The sequence below is a fragment of the Apostichopus japonicus genome, chromosome 15 (assembly GCF_037975245.1).
Source record: "Apostichopus japonicus isolate 1M-3 chromosome 15, ASM3797524v1, whole genome shotgun sequence".
NCBI lineage: Eukaryota > Metazoa > Echinodermata > Holothuroidea > Aspidochirotida > Stichopodidae > Apostichopus > Apostichopus japonicus.
The window spans coordinates 22,684,632-22,707,183 of record NC_092575.1 but is presented as its reverse complement, the minus strand read 5'-3'; the positions used below and the strand labels follow the sequence as shown (position 1 = coordinate 22,707,183).

General features: G+C 36.8%; 2 protein-coding genes across 6 annotated transcripts in view; one reads left to right on the top strand and one right to left on the bottom strand.

Moving 5' to 3' along the window:
- The window catches only part of LOC139980644 (uncharacterized), an 82,105-nt gene that overhangs the window by 7,338 nt on the left and 52,215 nt on the right, over positions 1 to 22,552 (top strand). For 2 of the 4 annotated variants that reach the window (XM_071992433.1, XM_071992446.1), the window contains exon 2: positions 14,816 to 14,856. In XM_071992433.1, the coding sequence (XP_071848534.1) occupies positions 14,816 to 14,856 (41 nt within the window). Of the gene's footprint in view, positions 1 to 12,077; positions 13,082 to 14,815; positions 14,857 to 20,668; positions 21,075 to 22,552 lie in introns of those variants that run through there. The other 2 variants (XM_071992434.1, XM_071992435.1) reach the window with 2 other exon arrangements.
- Positions 3,930 to 8,518, bottom strand: LOC139980654 (uncharacterized). 2 transcript variants are annotated; one of them, XM_071992463.1, is made up of 4 exons: positions 8,116 to 8,128; positions 7,927 to 8,081; positions 5,428 to 5,528; positions 3,930 to 4,718 (listed from the first exon to the last, which is right to left on the bottom strand). In XM_071992463.1, the coding sequence occupies exons 2-4, from the start codon at positions 8,016 to 8,018 to the stop codon at positions 4,519 to 4,521; spliced, it is 393 nt and encodes a 130-aa protein (XP_071848564.1). In that variant the 5' UTR covers positions 8,019 to 8,081; positions 8,116 to 8,128; the 3' UTR covers positions 3,930 to 4,518. The 2 variants fall into 2 exon arrangements, with proteins under 2 accessions (XP_071848564.1, XP_071848563.1); XM_071992462.1 differs by having other exon boundaries at positions 7,927 to 8,518.

The window sequence follows — 22,552 nt, the reverse complement described above, 5'->3', positions numbered from 1 at the left end:
TTTAGACAAATAGGAAAGGTGGCACTAGGGTCCTCAGTTTTAACACTAAAAATAGGGATTTTCTAAAAAACCTAACATCAAGGCTATGATTATATTGTTGGTGTTCAAATTGGATTTTTTTTTTTTGACTGAGATTTCTAAACATGTTTTCATCCAGGCTTAAATGCTCATAATATCTCCCCCTTCAGGTACATGGTGAGAGGAATTTAATTTATATTAAAATGTGTCAGAAATATAGATGCTACAGATTAATGTCTCCATATAAGGTGTTATAGTTTTATCTAATTATTTGTCCCATGCTGTGTTTCTTGTACAGTCAAATCATATGCTCCCGATTTAAGGTGAAGGAATTGGCTAGCCTTGAAATTTTAAGTTAACTTCCAAGATGCAGTAATATCTAGCACACTCTAATAAAAAGAAATGTACACAAGAAGGCACAGTGGTTACTGTATGTTACCATGGTGATCATGAGTGGATGCAAGATTTGAGAAAGGAGTGAGTCTATTGTAGCCCAGGGGGTGTTGAAGCCGATTCCCATGTAGGGAATCACTTCAGAATAAAATGAGGTTTCTCGCCCCAGAATAAAATAAAATACACTTTAGACGTGAAATACAGTAACTGCATTCTGAGGCATGTTAAATGAGGTTATTATTATGTCTACATGCAAGTTTTTACTTGACACTATTCTTAATTGTTTTTTTGTGAGATGGAATAAGGGGAGTAGGGGAGAGGAGGAGGTTGTACCCCCCCTCTACAGTACCTCCCCTGGGCTGGATCTGCACCTGGTGCTCTTTGTTCTATATGTTCTGATTTATTTACTTCACTCCTCTCTTACCTGTCTCCTATACATATAAATGCACTCTGATCTACCCTAGCCTACAAAGTGATAACATTTTTGCACAGCGTTCCCAGTGACCCTCTACGAGGTCATCACCCTCTTCCTTCTGAGTCTACCATTCTGAAGTCCTAATGTGCGTTTTTGTCCACGGATTTTCATCCATCTCAACTACAGTTACTCTTGTGGAAGTTGGTAGTGACCCAATTAACCTGCAACATTTATATAATTAATGTGCAGTTGTTTAATTGCTTCATTAAAGTGCAATGGAAACTGTAGGTAGCCTACTTTGAAAAATCACAATTGCTTGGAACTATGTGAACAAAATAGTTAGTCTTCCTGATGCATTGTCCGTGCTTTGTAGTTTTGCAAGAAATCTTTGGAGTTGCCACCCAATCATTGGAATCATTAGAACGGAAAGCACATGTGCAGTCAACTGTCTTTTGCCCTTTTAAATTTCTTACTTATATGAGAAATCCTTATCCTTACATCTCAGAGAGATCTCCCTTTTTTAGTTTCTGCAAGAAAACTCTGGTGTTGCCACGCAAAAGCGCTTGAGGATTATTGGAACATAAAGCACATGTATTCAACTGTCTTTTAATTAGCTTTTAAGCGTCTTACTTCCGACTAATATGTGACATCATTCTCCTTACATCTCATACAGAAACCAAAGATGTAGAAAATGCTACCACCATACAATACATACTTTATATTCCCCCTATCGACCTTTAGGAAAACACTTTTAATGCAAGAGTCAGGCATTGCCAGCAATTAACAGAAGAATACGGAACAAAATACGACATAACGACCGAGAACATTGTATGAATTCTGAATTATTAATGCTCCACTGAAATGAACATTATTAATAGAAGCTATGGAACTAAGTTTCAAAGTAATAAATCAAAATTATTTTAATTGTGCTTTAAACTTGACTTGATGCATTCTACAGACAAATTGCACTAGAAATTGATTTTTTTTTTTTTTTGTGCATGAAAAGTGCCCAAAATAATCAATTTCGGAAGTTGGCAAAATCCAGGTCCCACTCTGCTGCTGTTAAAGGTGGGATCGCTCGTAATTTCCTCGTAAATTCTGTCCTTCACACCACCCGATTCAAAAATAATATCAATACTACCCTCTACCGGTTCGTCGCTGTTGTCTCGTAATTTCTCAGCAATCCAGTATTTACGGCTAGTAAGCAATAAACGGGTTCGGTTACTTGAACGGTGGCCTTGGCGAAATTCCTGCATAGTTTCTTGTCTGTGGCAGTACAGGGAGTTGTTATGGAACAACTCCCTGGTCAGTAGTATGCGGTATTACGCCGTGTTTTCGTGTGTGTTGTGTGATACAAAACTCTGTGCTTTGTTTTACGTTCAGAACTTTTCACAACTAATGGGCTGTACAGTATAGGTTACGGTCGAGCTTTGCATCAGGCGTAATAGTTTGACCAGGGAGCTGCTACTCTAGGCTCTAGCAGTTCCCTGCTTTTACTCTTTTAGGCCTACATGGTGAGCAGTCGAAGTCAAGAAACAGCTCAAGAAACTAATAGTTATGAACTTTATGTCTGATTCACGCTGACTGGTGTCACAAAAAGACAAACGCAAATGAGTGAAAAAATTGACTGAAGTGATTACAAAATTGGGTATCAAACGTAAAGTCAAGTCCGTCATGTGTGAACAAGTGGTATTTCAGCCAATATAGGTATTAATTATACATAGACAGAGTCACAGCTTACATTGTATTTTATATATAAATTTTAGTTATATATCAGGAGGGTAAGACAAAGCATTTTATGTCATACACCATATATAGATAAATATGTATATTTAATTATTTTTGGACCCCTGGCAACGGGCCCTTTAGGCGATCACAGAGCACTTGCCCTAGCTGCACCCCGTCCTCCTAACCGGTGCACGTAAACCCTGTCCTTGCACCCCTTGACCCGAATTAAAAAAAACGAAACTTGAACGGAAAAGGGAAGGAAAATACGTTGCCATAAGGGGCGGCTCCACCCTCTTTAGAAAGGATTGGCAAAAAGGGAATAAGTACATGAACAATAAACTAATAGTTATTTCCATTGAAAAGTGTCTCGCTGAGCATCGGCCGTCAAAGCAAAACCTTTTTTTTCTAAATCACGTCAGTGTATTGCTTTCCAGCGTACTGTACTCCCAGAATTGACTCTCCTGCTTCTTGTTCCGAACGGCTCCCAACGAAATGCCAAAAAGTCGGCAACGGGGTTGGGGTGGGTTACCCAGCTCCACCATGGGGCACCTCATCTCGACTGACTCGAATTACAACTCGAAACTTTAACTGAAATTGGATTGAATTTAAAAAAAATATATACTAGCTGTCTGCATGGATCATACTATTGTGTGACCATATAGGCGTACAGGCTCTATATAGTCAACCAGGAGAGACTGGGGGAAGCTTTTTTTCTTGCCACAGAAAATTAAACATTGCCCGGAAGTTCCTAGCACGATTAATTCATTTCAAACTTCGACGGCAATGAAGGACAAAGAGAACCATATAGGCCTATGCCTGACTATAAGATCATTGAACCATCACGAACAACTCCGAATAATCTTCCATTTGCCGATTCATTACACTGAGAATAAGGGGTGGGGGTGGGGCTTTCCATTTGATCCGCAAGTATATTGAATGGTCACCACAACAAGGGTGTATAGCTTGGGACTAGCACGGGGAGACTTGTCAACCTTGTGAACTTTTTTGGGGGTGAGATGCGGGGGGGGGGGGGGGAGTTGGCAAACTAAAACATACAGGGTAAACAGAGGGGAGGAAAGAGGTCAAAAAAGAAAGAGTGAAAGACAGATGAAGGGATGGAGGAAGAAAGTAAAGAAAATGTGGAGATGGAGGCTATGGGTAGAGATAGATATGATATGAAAGTACAGAGAAAAAAAACCAAGAGCAGAAAAATGGAGATCACTGGGATACTGTCAAATACACAAGAAGAATATACAATCTAAATACTGGAATAAAATAATGCACAACATAATTACAGCTTTATGACATCAACAAATCAAAGGGGAAGGATATAATGTTTCAAGGATGCTGGAAAATAAGACACAACAGAAGATGATTATGGTTTCTGATCTATTAGGCTTCTTCTCTCTACTGCTACCAGGATGTAAGAGACCACAGGGACTCGCACAACTCTTTAAGTTGTGATGACCTCTGACCCTTACTATGCCTAACTGTTATCTTGCCAGGAAATAAATACACCAGTGCATGAGAGGAGGTGAGAGACAGGACTGATTGATCGTGTCGATAGGGGTACATGTGATTCAAGAAGATAGATGTAAAGATTAGCATCGTTTGGACACTTCAAATGGGACCCCCTCCCCACCCCCCACACCCTCCCCCATGTTCAAATCATATCCCCTCCTGGCAACGGAAATGAACACCAGTATAAATAAACCGATACAGATATTTATACACGCTGTGCGTGTAGGCCTATATACAATAATATAAAGCTGGCCATTCTCTGATTGTTACTCCTTGATTGAATTTCCCCAACCTTGCCCACCTTGACTTAGAGGGTGGCCAAGCTCCTGATTTACAGTCATAGCTACTATCGAACAAAATGGACGAAAGCAATTTATCTCAATCTGGTGATGCAGATGTATCATTAGCTGCTAATCCAACGTTTGTGAATGTCGCACAACCTGTCAACAAAAGTCTGGGAAAAGTGCTTGCCCCTGCCATATGTATGTCTTTTGTTCAGGATCATGTAAATGTGGCAATGTGTATTCGTATAGTCTGAGGTTTCTCTCCCATGCTGCTCCATATCTAATCCTACTGGTGACATTGGACAGAACATTGGCAGATGGCTTCTTGAGAGGTGTTGAAGTAACTGGATCAGGAGTATCTGTAGAGATTACATAAAACAATAGTTACTAGATTGCAAGTATCCTGCTATAGCTTCTATGGCTGAGACTAAAAATATACAGTACCTTTTGTTTAGAACTTATCACACTTATGCAGCACTGGAAACTGATATTTCAATTTAAATGGTGTCATTGAGTTTAGAGGACATTGAAGTTACAAGTATGTTGGTGAAACCAAGACCACCTTCAAGAAGCAGTTCTAGTCACAAGTCAATACCATGAAAATGGAGACTCCAGTAGGGGAACACTTTCAACTTTATCCTGCTCCATCTCTGTATTCTGCTATAGTTTATTCGCCCTCTCTCCTTACTTAATCCTCCCTTTGTACTCCACAGTTTATCTAAATACCTCTGCTTTCACTGACTCCTTTTGTTCAATACACCATTAACTTCTTTCTTTGTGTTCACCATGTCCTCTCTGTTCCAGGCTCTATTGTGTCTCTTGAATATACTGTTACTAGTCAGTTTGCCTCTAAAGAAGATCCTGATAATATCAGGCCCACTTACTTTTATAAATTCTCATACACATGTATGCTTTTTAGTGGATGAGCAATAAGCTACCATCTTTTTCTTTTCTTTTGGAATTTAATGAGAATGAAATTGTATTATTTTTCTGATCACACCAGATCAGATAAGATTAGCACTGCTCTTCCAGTCTGTAATTCATGCAAGGATAAACATATAAATTTACCTTCTCCTTTCTGAGTGTCAACTGATCTTTCTGTGGTGACAGCCGCTGAGAATGCCTCTGTTTGACTTTCAGCATCTTTCCGGAAAAGATGCATTTGAAACCTATACAATGAAACAAAAAAAATTGTCTGTAAATCATATAACTGAAATAGTAATTTTACTGTACACCCCAAGCTTAATTGTATGCGTAATGAATCTGGTAATGACCAAATCATTACAAACATACATGTTTTTATCATACCTACCCAAGAAAAAATATGAAAGAGAAAAGTAACAAACAAACACTTAGGCAGATTTCAATAATAACATATTGTTAACCCACATTGATTTAAACCCAGATAAGGATGAGATATTCTTTCATACTCTTCTTCAACATATCCATAAACCGCGGTACCTTTCAAGAATTGTAAGGATAATTTTGTGTTGCCCAACTGCTTGCCCAACAACTTGAGCTCACATGTCAATGTAAAATTTACTATGTAAACTTCCTGTCTTAGTGAACTGATTGGTTTCATATCGCTAAAAGATGTCCAGTCTTTTGATCAAAGTTTGATGTACACTCATTATTTACCTACTGTGTAAACTTCCTGTTTATGTGAGCAGTTGGTTTCATGAGTGAGAATTGAGATGCTAGCTTACTCCATGACACCATTGTGAAAAATTCCTGTTTACATGAATAGCTTGATTTCAGACTACCATTAATTTAACGCTAGATTACTCTCCACAAGAGATAGTTTCGGCCACCAAATTTAATAGATATTATAATTTTTGAACACTAAACATCAGATCATTCACAAGAAGCTGAACAAAAACAAGCATAGTACTGACTATATATAAAAAATATGATAACTTAGCACAGCATCATAAAGTATGAGCATCAGGCCTACACAAAAAAAAACTGGTACTTTCTTACCTCCAGGCATGGCTATATAAAGGTTTATAAAGGTATAGCTATATGTACTAATATGGTCCCTCAATTTGTGAGGCTAATTTACCTAATTTCTTGCATAGCAGTTGGGTTCCTTCAAAAATCCCAAGCACAGAAATGTACACATAATTGCTGGAATATTGGACAGACAGTCAGTAGATAACAGTATAACACCCTATTGCCCAAATGTACCATTAAAACTTGATTGCATATATGCTGGCTGTGGCTGACCTTAGAAAAACATAAGGTCTAGTTGCATACGCAGCGGTGTGAAAACATGTGAATCAGTTAGTAGTGATTCTAAATTATTTATGTACAGTAGATGCATTATTTTTATAGGAAAAATTGCAGGTCCATGTGGTTGTACTTGTACAGCACAGTAGGCCTTCCTCACTGGTGTATATTACAAAATTAGGGAATACAGTTACTATGAACACTAAATTCAGATACTTATTACTAATACTATAGGCCTTAGTCCTATGTTATATGCCTAGTTAATTATGACTGGGCATAGGTGAGGCTTTTCTTTCAAATGCTCATTCACAAGAATTATTCCTCAAACAAGGACAGCTGATAACAATTTAGAACCTGGAGGGGTGGGGATGAACAGATCACCTAGGCCTAGTGGTTAGAAAATATATTTCCATCAATTTGTTGAGGCAAAAAAACAGTGTACTTTTTGGTGATGAGAAGGCCCAGCTTTCCATGGCATAAATATGAGGAGTGAAACTAAAGACCCCCAGTCCCTGTCAGTCTTCTTTAGGAAGGATATTTTAATTTTTAACTGTATACAGTACAAAGTGGCTATTCTTACGACTAGTTGTAAGAATAATTTCCGACTACGCATGGGCTATTTTTATGATTAGGAGTACTAATTTTACGACGAGGAGTAACAATAACTTCCGGTTAGGGTTAGGATTGAGATTTAGGGTTATGTTTAGGGTTAGGGTTACCCCTACTACATGCGCAGTTGCTTTATTTACTTTACTGCACTTGAATTTGCCTTTGTCGTAAGAATAGTTTATAAATAATTGTTACGACTAGTCGTAAGAATAGCCACGGCCTATACAGTATCCTCATGACAAGCATTCACAAACAGTGATGATGATGACTCAGTAATACAACTTACTGCTATTTTGTGCTAGGATAAGTATGATAAGGTTAGCATACGCTAGGTCCATTGGAAAAATAATGAATGATAGGCCTAGTTACAAAGCCTAGGCTCATCAAATCATGTATGTTACAAATACAATAGCATAGACACTGCGAAGTTCGAACACCTAAGCCTTAAAATACCCCAAAAACTATCTTCATTTTATTGACAGATATGTACGTACATACTTGCGCACGGGTCATTTTGGAGAGGAAATAACTGTAGCTTCCTAGTTTTTAGTGATATTGGCTTTCGCTTGTAGGTTATCATGGTGAAATTGTGTATTTCTTAGGGGTGTCCGAACTTTGCAGTTTTCTGTACTTCGCAATACTGACAGTTACCTAGGACAATACCCTGTAGTACTACTATGTACTAGTATGTACCCTATATAGTTTTAGCCTAGCTTAGCAAATCATTACCTTTTTGTGTGATCCTGAAGCAAATGTTCTGCGAAATCTGCGTTGCTAACAGAAGTCAAATCGTGGACATGTTTGTAGAGTTCTTTCTCCATTTGCCAGTTTACGTAGGAACGTAGAAGATAGATCTTCGTGGCATCTCTTCGTCGCTGTTGTTCCTTTGCACTGCTGTTTTTGTCAGGTCCATGCAACAATGGCTTTCCTCCACTTGAACCTATGCTCGTTCCAGGATAAGGTCGTTTTCTTTCGCCCGATTCTCCTTGCCCTGATCCCTTTTCCATGATTGTCACTATACTCTAGTCTAATCGAATGTATTTGTACGAAAATCGTACAGTATTCTTTACTCAAAAGGCACACAAACAACAAACTATCGCGTACGAAAATCCTTTGCGGTAAACAGTACAATAATCTGAAATGCTGTGTTATAACATTATGTGTGCATGGGTACGGGCTTGTTACGCATACGCTTGCCTGTGCTATTCACTGATCTAAATTTGCCACCGAGGTCACGTGAGTTTTCGGGGTCCCATTAAACCTCGCTGAAACCTCGAAAATGCCAGCGCCCTCAAAAAAAGTCTACGAGCGATATCGCCTTTAAGTAGTTAAATTATTCTGAAATTAAGAAAGCATGGATGTATAGTGCTGCCCTCGACTATCAGTGTTGACTTCTCAATTGTCTTGCTGCATACAAAAATTTAAAGTGATCTTGATGCCAATGTTGTGTGTGTTTCAATGGGGTAGGTACATGCACATGTTCAAAGACCTCTGTGGAACATGTATATTCCACAGAGGCCTTTGTATGAACCTTATATGTGCATATATTTGGTTTGTCTAATTTGCATACAAATGCCTATGTGGAAGTCATTTAATAGTCATCAAGTCATTACGGCTGATTAACTCGCTGTACAATTTTTTGGTGGGATGAAATCCTTTGTGGTGTTTCCTGTAAGGATCTGGAATTGTTAATGTACATATAGTTGGTAATTGGTATTATATTATGCATTTTGAATATATGGTGTAATGTCAGTAAGATGCAATCTGCTCATAGTTGATTTTGAGCAGCGTATTCCATTTTTGTGAGAAATGATTCATAGGTTAAGTGTTATAATAGAGTCCATAACAACTGCAGAGAAGCAGAAAGAAGCAATTCGCTCCTTTAACAAAAGTGTAGCTGACTTTGTTGAGATATTATAAGCCACTTTTTTACTTGATTTCCAGGGGTGAATGTGTTGAATTTTGGGTTAGTACATGTATAAGTAATACAAATAAGGTATCTTCTAAAGTGACAACAGTTTGAGAATGGACATATTTATGATGTGCTCATTAACTGTCGTTAACTGTAAAACAAAGACTAATCAAAGAGGGTGTGTTAGTTTGATCAATTGCAAACTTAAAGGGTCGATGGGCCTAGGTTCATGTATCCATGTATCAGTCAGTTATTTTACAACGCGGAGCATAAAGCCACATATGTCCATGAGTGAGAAACTTAATGGCTAATTACCATACACTTTGTGTCGTTATTTTACAACACAAAGCATAAAGCCACATACGTGCATGTGTGGGAAACTTAATGGCTAATAACCATACACTTCGTGTCGTTTTTTTTTTACAACACAGAGCATAAAGCCACATATGTGCATGTGTGGGAACCTTAATGGCTAATAACCATACACTTCATGTCAGACGGCTATCTCCAATCTACTATAAGTTTCATGTCATTTTGGATGTTTTACAGTTTGGTTGACCATTTCAGGTGGGAAAACTGTTGATTTCTCTTGAATGCAACTTTTGAGAGAATTTAACATGCTGCAGTGTTAAACATACACTGGTGTCAGGTACTTTTTATACTGTTGCTGCAGTTGCTATGAGAAAGATTATAAAAACAGTACTTGCAGTGACAGCCTGTAGGTTTACTCTTTGCCTAGATATATGTATGCATCCTCAGTCATCCTTTTAACATCTTTTAGAAATGAAAAATTTGTGTGAAATTAATAGCTCTACCCAGAATTTGATGACAGTTTTTATCAGCAAGACAGGCTCTGACGTGTGACTGTCTGTGACAGGTAACCTCACAGATATAAAGATTTCACAGGGGACCAGGTATATATTTGAAAGTCAGCCCGGAAAGGAAACATTATTTTATGAGGCAGATGAGTCTGTTAATGGATTTCAGATTTGTTTTTCGTTTGTTTGGAAAACATTAAAGCAGCAGTTTATAAAGAAGTGAATACACATGTACGATAAACAAAGGAAAATTTGCATGAGTGTATGGAGGGAAGAAATCATAAAATGCATTAGATGAGTATCTCAACATTTGACTAATGTACTGATGTAAAAGTCGGTGCTCTACAACTTTCTGTTGTAGGGTATAGCAATTAACTGGGGACTGTGTGATATATGATGTGATATGATATATATTTGAAAGTGACAGGTTGAACTTGGTGTATGTGGTTTGAGGATGAAAAGCATAGTAGAGAACATGCCTGTAGCCATGCTGGTGGCATTGTGGGAGTGGGGGGAGTTGGGGGAGTTGGGGAGAGTTGGGTATATGTGAGTACCACTGCCCTCCCCCCCCCCCGGTCTGTGTCACCATCATGTGTACCATAGAGGTCATTACATTGTCGTCACAATTAGTTACAGTCCTGACACAAGTATTGTGCCCCTCCTTTAAATTGTTGAGTACTGATCAGCCCAACCTCCTGGCTACAGGCCATCTGTAGACTTAGAGAAGCAGAATTTGAAAGGAATAGTCCATCAGTAGTAGTTGCATCTAAAATTGCTAATTGCTTCTTTAGAAAAAGGTTGGATGACTTTTTTAACCAGGAATTTCCCAAAGATTCATCCTTCAAATGGACAGTTAGTAGCAGATTATCTAATTATGCATCTGTATTTTCTATTTCCATTTTTTGGTTTTGGTTTTTGGTTTTTCATAAAGCTGCCTGAAGAACAGTGGGCAGTTACATAAGCCTCTCCTGTCTGTGTAGTGGTTTCCATACAGTACAGTGCACACTTAAATGAGTGCACTGTACTGTACAGTAAGTGATGCATGCATTAATTCGTGCATGCATGAATGAGTTGCTTTCATTGGGTTGAGCTCTGTCAATTATGTTTTGGTGTGATTAATTGTACTATATAGGGCGGTTTATGGAAATAATGTTTGACCTGCATATGTGGAAGGGTGAACTTTGTTAAAGTGAACCAATATTTATGGATCGCTCTAAACGATTCTTTGATTGGAGTAATTAACTACAGCCGTACAAGTAGCAAAGAAATGTGAGAAAAATATGGAAAAATTTGATAGTTAAACTTTAGACTAATTATATTAAAACTGTAAATATTGCGGTTGAATGAAAATTTATCATGAATGTCAGTTGAATAAGTTTGTGGAGATTTATTTGTGTAAAGGATGTTTTTTGAAATTTATTTATTATACTTTATACAGTATGTTCATTTCACCCTGTCAAACATTAATATATCTATTTTGAAAACTTCTGGGAGATCAATTTCAGATTTGCTGCATTTCATCTGTCAAACATAAAAACAGGTATATTATAGGTATATGAGAAGTCCCTATTTCCTTTAACTTTAACAACTGTTTGATTTATCTGGGAAATATAAAGATGAATCAGAAACTCTAGGATAACAAAATCCTTTGAAAAGCACTTAGTACTTTAAATTTTCACATGTATCCTGAAATTTGGGGTTAATACCAGTTGATGACCTTGAAAATTGATAAAAAATTGTGTGTGGGGGGGCTCATGTACACCCTCTTTAAGAGTTTGGCCTTGAAAGTTGATACAAATTTGCATTGCGGGGGGGGGGGGGGTGCGGGCCTCGTTTTCACCCACTTTAAGAGTTTGGCATGCTTTTGTACCACACGGCAACTAAACAAAACAACATCAAATTTGATTGATGGTGTTTTTTTTTTATTTACTTACAGTAGTTGATAATTGATAATACCGACAAATAAAAGCCTAAATGCACGACTGACTCGTTTGTCTGGATCAAGTTTAATGAATGCAATGGATAAAACAAACTTTAAATACTTGAAATATCTGAGGTCTGCCACCTTAGGTGAGAACTTAATAGGGCCTCCAAAGTTTTTGCAAAATTTCTATTTTACATGTAAAGTAACCTTCAGGCAGTGTGGTAGAGTGTAGCTTCTGTGTCTGTTACCAGCGAGCGAGTGAGCGAGACCTTCAGGAGGCTAGCCATAAAGAGGATAGTCTAGGTATCCCTGTGGTGGTTCAATAACAGACACATCTGTGGTGTACATGTTTATAATGCTGCATGTGGGGATTTTCTCAGCCGGTTGCTAGGAAATCCATAAATTACATTATTTCTGTGGACAAGGATGTTTAATCAGTTTGTCTGAGAACCAGCTTATGTTTATGAGTTTTACATGATTCGCTCGGATCCTTAAAGGAAGTTTTTAAAAAAAATTGTTTTCAGGCGAGTGCTTGTGCATGATCAGTTTGATTTTTTCTTCTTTCTTCGAGAGCAACTCTGCCGGCTGTGATTTAATGTGAGATATATATATTCTACATTCTGAGGTACCTTTGTTGACGAATGCCTTGAAAGTCAAAGCAACTTTCTGAGGCTTACAGTTAGTAGTGCAGTCTGTTGGCTTTTTGGCTTTATATTCAGAATATATTTAGTAGGTCAGGAATTTGGTGACTGGTACTGTAGCTGAAAAGAAAACGAAAATACGAATAAGCAGGTATTTGACAATAGGGTGGCGTGAGGGTGGTTGCACTCTAAAGAAGGTCTCTGTCCGGTTTATAAATAAAAAACTTATTCTGGCTTATTTTGTCAACCATGAAAGTGAACGGTTTTGTTTTGGGATCGGACGCTGAATTTCTTGTGAATTGGAAGCTCTAAATCACAAACTGAGCTCTTCACAGTGAGATATCTTGGAACAGAAATCAGTGTTGAATCGGTCTTTGTATACTTCTTTTCTGGGTTTCATCAATGGAGGAGGTTTTGTGAATTTTGTGAATGGATTTACAGTAAAACTTTAAAAGAACGGTGTATTTAGATCATCAATGTGGCCATTAAGCTTGCAGAAACTGGAAGGTGGAATAAGTGTACTTTAAGTGCAAAGTTGTGCCTGGAAAAGTGGAAATATATGGAGGTACTTAGAATGCAAACTTGCATGGTAATCTACAAGATTTTTTACTTGTCATTTAAATTAGTCATAATTTGTAAATTAGGTAGCCATGTATGTTATGGATCCTAAAAGCCATCTTTGTTTCATTTTACAATTTAAAGCAACAGTTTCAATAGATTTTACCCTGCCTTTTAGTAAGGGATGGAAAATCTAGCAGATTTATCTTAGTTTGACCAATCCATAAATTACTACTTGACTTTGAACAATTGTAGGCATAGTAGATTAAAACAAACAAATATGCTGACCAGATCTCATAAACATGCTTTAGCTAAATGTGCTGGTAATTCCTTAAAATAGCTAATTGTATAATGTGGTCTTTCATTTATAAAAGTTTCAGGAAATATTTGCAAACTTTTTAGAATACATACTCACTCAAAATTTGATTATCGTAAGTGTATAGGATCTACACTAGATTGTTGATTTGTGAAGAGAGATTTATTAGCATTATGTGAGACTATGTGAAAAAAGACATGTAGATACATCCCCTTGGTAAATAATTATACTGTGATGTGAAATACATGACTATCCCAAGGTTGAGTGGGAGGTAGGGATGCATTGTATTCACATTACTTTCTGTATATAATGTACTGTATTAATGTTTCAACATTGATTTAGGCCGCAGACAAACTATCTGTGCAATCTAGTCATAGAATTAAATTAGTTTCATATTTTCTCCGCCAAGGGAGATGCAACATTATCAGTAATACACATATGTCCCCCGGAGATGCAACTTATTCATTATTTATAATGCCTACCCACCACCTACCTTCATTTATGTACACATAGGAAAGGTTAGAATTTGCATAATTTGTCTGCACAAGTGTGCTTTCATCCCCTACTCATGTATTCATTTAGTGCAGGGTGATTTTATGTAGGAGACGGTATGTACACATGTGTATTGCTTCAGCAGATGCAGATTAGCAATTGCTAAATCTACCATATTTTAAATATCAGAAACTATCGCCAAGCTAAAGTTAAACCAAGACCTTTGGAAGACAGTTCCCAACCTTGGAGGATAATATATAATACCCACAAAATCAAAGGAACAGAATAAGGCTTAAAACATTCAACATGGCGTGAACAGAACTTTATAATATCAACAAACTCTATGCTACAATTGCGCAGTTGAGAAACAGTTGTAAATAATACTACTAGACCAATGGTCTCCCTCCCATACAAGAATGGAAAGTAAGGAAGACAAACATAATGGGGCTCAATATTAATGGAAACTTTGAAAGACTGCAGGAAATGCATGCTAACTTAGCTAATTTATGACTTTATTCCTTAACAAAATAGGTACGAAATTAATTAATACTTAATTAGCTCCATTCAAGAATTGCTTTTCTTTTATTTAATTATATTCCTCATGTTAAATAAAAGCCTGGTTTGGTCTTATGAAAACTTTTCAAAAGAAGGATTGCAGTACAGTAAAATGTATAAGCTGTGTTCAGTTCAGCTTGAAGAGTTTGGGTTATGTGATGTTTTACATCATAACTAAAGCTAATAAACTTGCATATATATGGAGGGTTGACAAACATAGATAATTCAAGAATATTAAAATAAATCTAATTAATGTCTAGTGTCTAAGTTGCAATTAATGTAAATGTTACAAGAAAACTACCTAAAATATTTTGTTGTACCAAGATAAAGCAGAAGATGAAGAGATTTTTGAAAATGCCAAGTAACCTTTTTGTATTTGTTCTCTTTTTGTTTCTTTTACAGGATAATGATGATGAGCCTGACTTTGATTTGAAGAGAGTTTGGTAAGTACTAACTCCCTGCCCCCCCTCTCCCCCACCCTCCCTGCAGTACCAATTATGATATATCTTCTTATGAGATATATCTGGTGGCATGAAGTGACTTTTTTGGGGGAGGGGGAAGGGGGATATGCAAGATTTTGTTCATTCTGCTGCAAGCTGTCTTTTGAGACTGCCTTTTGTGTTAATCTTGTCATAAACCTGAATGTTACACAGAAGAAAGAGTAACTACAAACGTAATGTTTCCTTACTCCTTCAAATTCTCATCAGGGTTGTGAACTGTGTGCTGTCATTCTCTCTTCCCACCAGTTTCTTTCACTTTTTTATGTCGGTTAGGCCTGCAATATGCTTTTTAATAGTGTGTCAGCTGGACTTTGTTCAACCCAGGTAGATTAACTTGGTTCAAGCACACCCCCTGTCACCAATATTGTTATGAGGACATGTTTGTATATATGGATGTAACCAGAATATAATTGATAACTAATGCTGTTGATTGTCCATTCACGAATATTGCAATTATCTGTTCAAGTCAAGTCAAAGATGTTGAAAGTGTCCTATTAGCTAATACAGACAGAAGACTGTCCTTCCCAGCAATACATCTCTCTCAGCTCTTGTCACCCTCCCTCCCCCTCTCTCCCACTCCTTCGTACCCCCTGATAGCGCCATCAATTGTTCTGTGCCGTGCACGCCACAGTAGATATTGGGCAAGTTGAATTTTGTTCATTGAGAACCACAGTAGTAAGCAACAAGTAGTGTCCTATAGAACATGCAGATAGAAGGCTGTCCTCTTTCCTCACCTCAGCTCTCCCCACCCCCGCCCCCATCCCCACCTCTTGTCAGCCTGACCCTTCCCATACCAAGTTGACCTATCTTTCTTCACTTCTGATCGTAACATAATTATCATTGCTTCATTGTGTGATCTTTACATCTTTACATCATTACCACATAACACACAAATCCAAGGGGATCTTGACATCCTGCATATGACACTATTTCAATCCTGCTTGTCACCAAGGGATTATCCTAAGTTAAATATATGAGTCCATCCTAGGTGTCTGTTTTGACTTGTAGTAACATCATTTAATCCTGTCATGATCAATTTGTAGGGAAACTGTTGGCCCCACGCCAACATACTTTAAGCTTGCACTATGCAGAACTTTATAGAAATGGGTCAACTTGGATTTTCTTGCATGGGAACCAGTCTAGTTGTAACATTGAAAAAAAAAACACAAAAACAAGGAACTCATGAAGAGGTGTAAGTGTTAGAATCTTGAATTATGAAATTAACTTACCTGTCTCTTGTACTGTTGCACTCTAGTCTAACAAGTCTTTAAAACACCAAGTGCTGAAATATTTCTCTGTCGAGAATAATGTTGCCTAGCGAATACAACAGCATGTAGAATCCCCCTTGGTATGAGTACCAGTAATAGAACAAGACTACAAGCAACAATATGAGTACTAAGTCTTGTAATATTAATATCTAAAATAGATTTTCAAATGTCTGAAATATTAGTACAAATCCATGTGGGTATACATAAAGAGAACAGATAACTACATATCCTGGAAAATGAGAAGAGTACCAGGCTTGTAGTATGAATATGTACAACATTATGAGTACAAGTATTTAAGTAGAATCTCCCTTTGTATTCAGAGTTTGATTCAAAGTCACTGCTGAAAGTGCAAAGTACCTCATAATTGGCCTAAATGTCTACATTAGATTTCAAAAATATATTAGAGTACAAATTTACCAAAGGAGAGTACACAATTACAGGTAAACTACAGTATGGTAGTCTGAGTATAAGTAAGGACTCTGTATGAGTCCTCTAGCTAGCACACTTTTATACTGCTACATCATTTCGTCATCAGATACCATGCATATATATGTATACCCTGCACATCACATGAGTTCACTAAATATATCAAAATATGAACATTTGTGAGCTTTTCTTTCAACACAAGACCAGGATTAAGCTTGAGCTTCACAGCAATTACTGTGCGTCTATATACTCTGGATTATAAGGTGTCATTAATTAGGATTTCTAGGAGCATTCAAGTCAATCTTTTACCATTTTATTTTTCATTATTGGAAATATAATATCTACATCTTGAAAACTGTAGCTTGAACTGCTAAGAGTCAACCTTTCACATCTGTGTGAAATTTTCAAAACAGAGTACATAAATTATATTAAGTAAAGAATTACTTGAGACAGATTTTCATTTTTACCGTAATATTATTACATATATGTGTATGTATGTACTATACATGTATAATTTTTTGTGTGTGGGTGTTTGTACAGTAGTGAAGCCTAGTTGGAAGTTCTTAACACTACAGTAAAAATATCCAAATGTGTGCGATATTGCATGCTACTGTCCTACAGGTAGCATTACATGTAGATCGACACTTCGAAACTGAACACAAACTACATGGCTAGTATTCACTGAATGCGTCGACCACAATGGCGCAGTTTACATGCAAACATATCAGCCTTTACTCAGGAGTGTCAGATTTCCCACTTGGCTTAGAAACTCATTATGGGATGCCAGCTAAAGTTAAGAGAGGTATAGAGCAGCGCAGGTGTTAAACTTGACTACACAGAGCTTGTAATTTCCAGACAGCTCATGCAATAAACTCCTCCGTTGCTAAGATATACAGTAGTATGTATACCTTACCTACATGTGTTGTGACGTCGTCATCTTGTATGTCTCGATGATAATGTAAAAGACAGCCGGCCAACCCATTGTGAAGATAGATTCATATTTCATGAACTGTTGACAGTTCAGAAGGAAAGGCTTCTTTGAATTAAATGTGTAAAGGTATTGTGGGGGGGGGGGGGTTGTGGATGAATATGACACCCTTTCTATTGCAAAGCTTTCAAAAGAGCTGTGAGGAAGATGTCAATAAACAAAACCTTATTTGATGTGATAATTGGCTTACATTTGTGTGAAACTTGTAAGAAGCTTTTGTCAGTTATAAAAATTATATTTTTGTACTGCAAATGTGTTCTACAAGATCGTTTGTATGAAATCAGTTCTGTCATGCATGTACAAGTAACTATTAATGGTTAATTAGTGTGGGTCATAGCACCATAGGTGGATTTTCATTGTGACTTCCTCATGCTTGATTTCTGCATACCTTGGTAAAATAACAGGACAAGAGTTACTTTTACATCCATGAAAATGTTTCCCCTTACGAGACTAGATTTGACTAGCAATTACTGCATGGTGTACAACCTCTTATTGTACTTTTATAACCTCCTATTGTTGTTGTTGTTTTTTTTTTAAATTTGTATAACCTCCTATTGTGTTTTTATTAACCTCTTATTGGTATTTTAGGATTATTTTTATTAGGTTATTATTTGTTTTCACTGTATTTATATCCTTTTTATCGTTTTTTTAATGTGTGAAGTGCTTTGATACTTTTTGTGATTTAGCGCTATATAAATGACGTATTTATTTATTGATTATTTATGATGGTGTACCGAATAGGACAAACAAAAGGGGAAAAAGGCTGTCCCAATTACTTTCCCAAATGAAAAGGATACTTATCAGGCTGTGCGCAACAACTTTAGAAAGTAATTCCTACATCCAAAACATGAAAGTCCAGTTTCGAACAAATTGAAAAACGATAGAAAATCCGAGCTCAAAACGAACGTCTAAGCACTTTGGGTGGTAGAATAAGAAGGGAGGGTTCTGGTCATAAAGGGTGCATAGTGTTAAAAGGTTTAAAAGGTCTAGACACGGTAGTATGAGAGTGCTGGTTGTGATGAGACAGGTAAGCTTGTCACTGGTAAACATCCAAGTTTTGGAATTTCCATTCTTTCATTAACTTTGACAAGCAATTAATTACTGTAGTGGTAGGCAAGAGGTGGGATGGGGATGGGAGAGGTAGGAACCTGTAATATCCAAGTTGTAATAATTAAGTTGAGACCAGCAGGGAGGGTAGGTGGCAGGGAGTTGGTTAGGCCCTAAATAAATCAACAAGAAAACACACATGTATAGAAATTGTCAATTTCTGGAAGGTGGAAATTAACTTCACCAGCTAACGTTCCCTCTATGGAATACTATATAAATTTACGTTTGATTTGACTAAATATGATTTTGTATAGATCAGCAAATCAACAAATTTACTTGCCTAGATCAATGACCGAGAATAGCCGTGAGTTTTTGTCCGTTTATGTAGCGAATAAACAGATCCTCTGGGAAGTAAAATTGGACTTGAAAACTGTGAGTCACATTTATTCATTAGGAGACTGCATATACATGTATACGTGTACAACTCTTTGGTATATACACACATATAAGCTGCTAATATATTCCAGCTGTTCTGTTTGACTGATTTCCTCTGTCACTCACAAATATTTGTCACCCCTCTGGCAAGTTTTGACAGCCCTGACATGCAGCCCCTGCAATTTTTTATCCTACTGTGTTAAAGGTACAGAGTTAGCTCATGGGCTTGTGCATTTGATTATGGTCATTATTTTAATTGTTAGTCTTGGCACTGAAGATATATGACTCATTTTCTGCATTAATGTACATGTTTGATGGGTTGTGATATGGATTAGTTATTCAACAGGTTTGTGTATCTGTAATGGATTTTTTTTGGAGTTGATGACAATCTGATGGCAGGGCCCTGACACAAGAGGAAGGTCAGAAGGGGGTGGGGGGGGTGGGGTTGCATATATGGCTTCTGTAATTATTTTCAGATATGTAGCTATAGGGACTCATTTTAATGTAAATTTGTGATGCGGTTGTTGCAAACTCGACAGGTCTTTGTATAAAGCAGCTTTTGGATACTTTGAATTAATCACAATTTGGTGGCAGGTCCACACCAGGGGGAGGTGAGGGGGGAGGGGAGAGGAGATAAAGGGAACAGGGGGTATTAATTTGATCCCAAAATAATTGACTCATGAATGTGTGAAGGTGTTAGTGATAGATTTGTTACAGATTCAATAGGTCTGTGTATCTTTATGCAACTTTTGGGTTTTGGGGTAACAATAAATCTGGAGGAAAGTTCCTGACCAGATTGGAGGGGGGGGGGGGGGGGGTTGTGGAGAGTTAAATTAAAATAGCTGGAGGTATTCAACTGATGACAGATAACGTACATTATGTGCAAAACACTAAATTACACTTTGAGCTTCAACGCCTTGCACGATATTTATCTTATTACATAGGAACAGCCAAGTGCATATGACCATATTGATCTCTGTGCTGTACAGTAAATTGAGGCTGGCTATTGAATTATACTGTAAAGTGTATAAAAAACATCATCCATCTCTAGGAGTGGCATTGTCAGTCTGACACAGAATTTACAAGCCAACAAATGATACAACCTCTAGGCTTCACTCTCAATTATAGAATAATTAAAATTTTATTCCTATTCAAAGCAGAAAATATCATTCTTATAATTACATTCAAGGCCAGACCAACCCATGAGAAAATTTATCCTAAGGTTTTTTATTTTTCCAACTACTTATTTTGATTTTCTCAAACTGCAGACTCTGAAGAGTTCATCAAGTGGTTTGTTATGCTGTGCTCAATATAACCTATTCAGACATAAAAGTAATGTTACAATATTGCACTTAAGCCTTATAGTTAAACCCTTAAATTGAACTGTAAAAAGATGAGTCATAGTCTTGTGTGTGTGTGTGTGACACATTACAAGAATAGATTGTTTAAATTATAGCCATTGAAGTTGAAAATACGGAGAAAAGACTAGGGCGTGTTCTATCAGATTGTAAAGGCAAATTTTATGGTCTGTTTGGAAATAATGATGAAAATTTATTAAGGTGTGGTTTAACTGTGAACATAGCGTTTGTTTCTGTTGTACGGAACCTGTTGATTACTATAAATATCACAAAATCAATAATTTCTTCATTATGTTTTGGAACACAACGTTTGGGGTTATTTTATTCTATCAGTAATACAGTTGGGCGTGATCTAACATCAAGATTGAAAAGAAATTTGATAGTCTATTTGAAATGATGAAGGTTTATCAAGTTGTGGTAACAGTGAACGAAGTGTTTGTTTCTTGTGTACGGAACCTGTTGATTATAAATATAACAAAAGCAATGATTCCTACGTGCAGTTCAACATTTGTGTTATTTTGAATTTTGAATTTGTGTTGTATTCTATCATTGTAATGAATGTTGCGATGTTGAGAGGACATAGGAACAAGTTGACATGGAATTAGAGGAATATAATTGCCAGGGAATGTTTCATCTCAGGTATGGCATCGCAAAAGCTATGAAGTTCAAAGATTTATGAACATTTTTGTAACACAGGAACCAATGTTGTATTTTTGTAAATTATTAAGGGACAAAATTCAGATACTTCAAAACTGCTGCAAAAAATAGGAGCACTACAGTTTTGTGCTCTGCTTGCCATGGAAAATTCACTGTGTAAATTACATTGTTATCAAATATTATAATAGCATTTGGGATATGTCATATAAATTTGAACATTAAATTTATGTTCTCTGCTTGCTATTGAAAATTCACTGTGTAAATTACGTTGCTACCATATATTACATCAGCATTTGGGATATGTCATATAAATTTGAACATTAAATTTATGTTCTCTGCTTGCTATGGAAAATTCACTTTGCAAATTACGTTGCTATCAAATATTTCATCAGCATTTTGGGATATGTCATATGAATTTGAACATTAAATTTATGTTCTCTGTTTGCTATGGGAAAATTCACTGTGCAAATTATGTTGCTATCAAATATTACATCAGCATTTGGGATATAAATTTGAACACTAAATTTATGTTCCCTGCTTGCTATGGATAATGTGCAAATTATGTCGCTATCAAATATTAAACCGGCATTTGGAATAATTGTATATGTCATAATCATTCAGCAATCCTCTCCACCCTCCCTCCCCCCTCCCCCACCATCTCTTCCCCTTCATCCCTTAAAATGGAGAAGAAACAACGATAGAAATTTACTGTATTATATCATACATAATGTAAGTGTGGACAGTAGTATTACGTTGAAGTAAACCTGACCTTTTACAAAAGAGTGACATTTAAATTATGATCATATGTACAACTTTAAGTTACCATAAATTTGCAAATTGCATGTTAACATTTATGAAAAGACGTACATTTCAACAATTTGAAGCAATTTGCAGCAATGAACAAAGACAGTTTGTAGCAATTTCACAGTTATTAGAGCATTGTTGCATTTAATTCTGATATTTCAGTCTTTTTAATGCCTATGTAGAGATAAAATTTGAAATCCCTTTAGATGCCATTCTCCTGCCTTCAGAAATTCTTTGCTTAACGATAATCGGTAATTAAGTATATTTGACCTTTTGAAGCAGTACAGTACGTCGACTCTGGAACCTATTAACTGCTTGCGTTCTGGCTGCAAACTTTGAAAAATTTAATCGTGCTAAAATCTTTAGCCAGTACATGTAACAATGAAATTTAAACTACCAACTGATTCCAACATATTTACTTCGTTCCCCACTTACCTGTCTCCCCACAACCTATGCACCGCATTCTACCGTGTCTAGAATGCCCTGGTAATCTTTTAACACTGTACACCCTCATTGGCCCTAATGGCCTTCCTTCATTTTTCTACCCACAAAGTGTCTCACTGTGTTTTTCGGAGTTAGAAAAATTGAAGTGTGTCACAGGGAATTAATTTAGTGTTCAAATTTTGTGTTATATTTTTGAAGAATCTGCATTTTTT

Bases quoted from the DNA above. Each gene is read 5' to 3' on its own strand.
- LOC139980654 (XM_071992462.1), bottom strand. From the start codon at position 8,204: ATGGAAAAGGGATCAGGGCAAGGAGAATCGGGCGAAAGAAAACGACCT. The intron at 5,529-7,926 runs GTAATGATTTGC...TTCATTGTATAG, and splicing joins CTTCAGGATCACACAAAAAG to GTTTCAAATGCATCTTTTCC. The intron at 4,719-5,427 runs GTAAATTTATAT...TAATCTCTACAG, and splicing joins TGACACTCAGAAAGGAGAAG to ATACTCCTGATCCAGTTACT.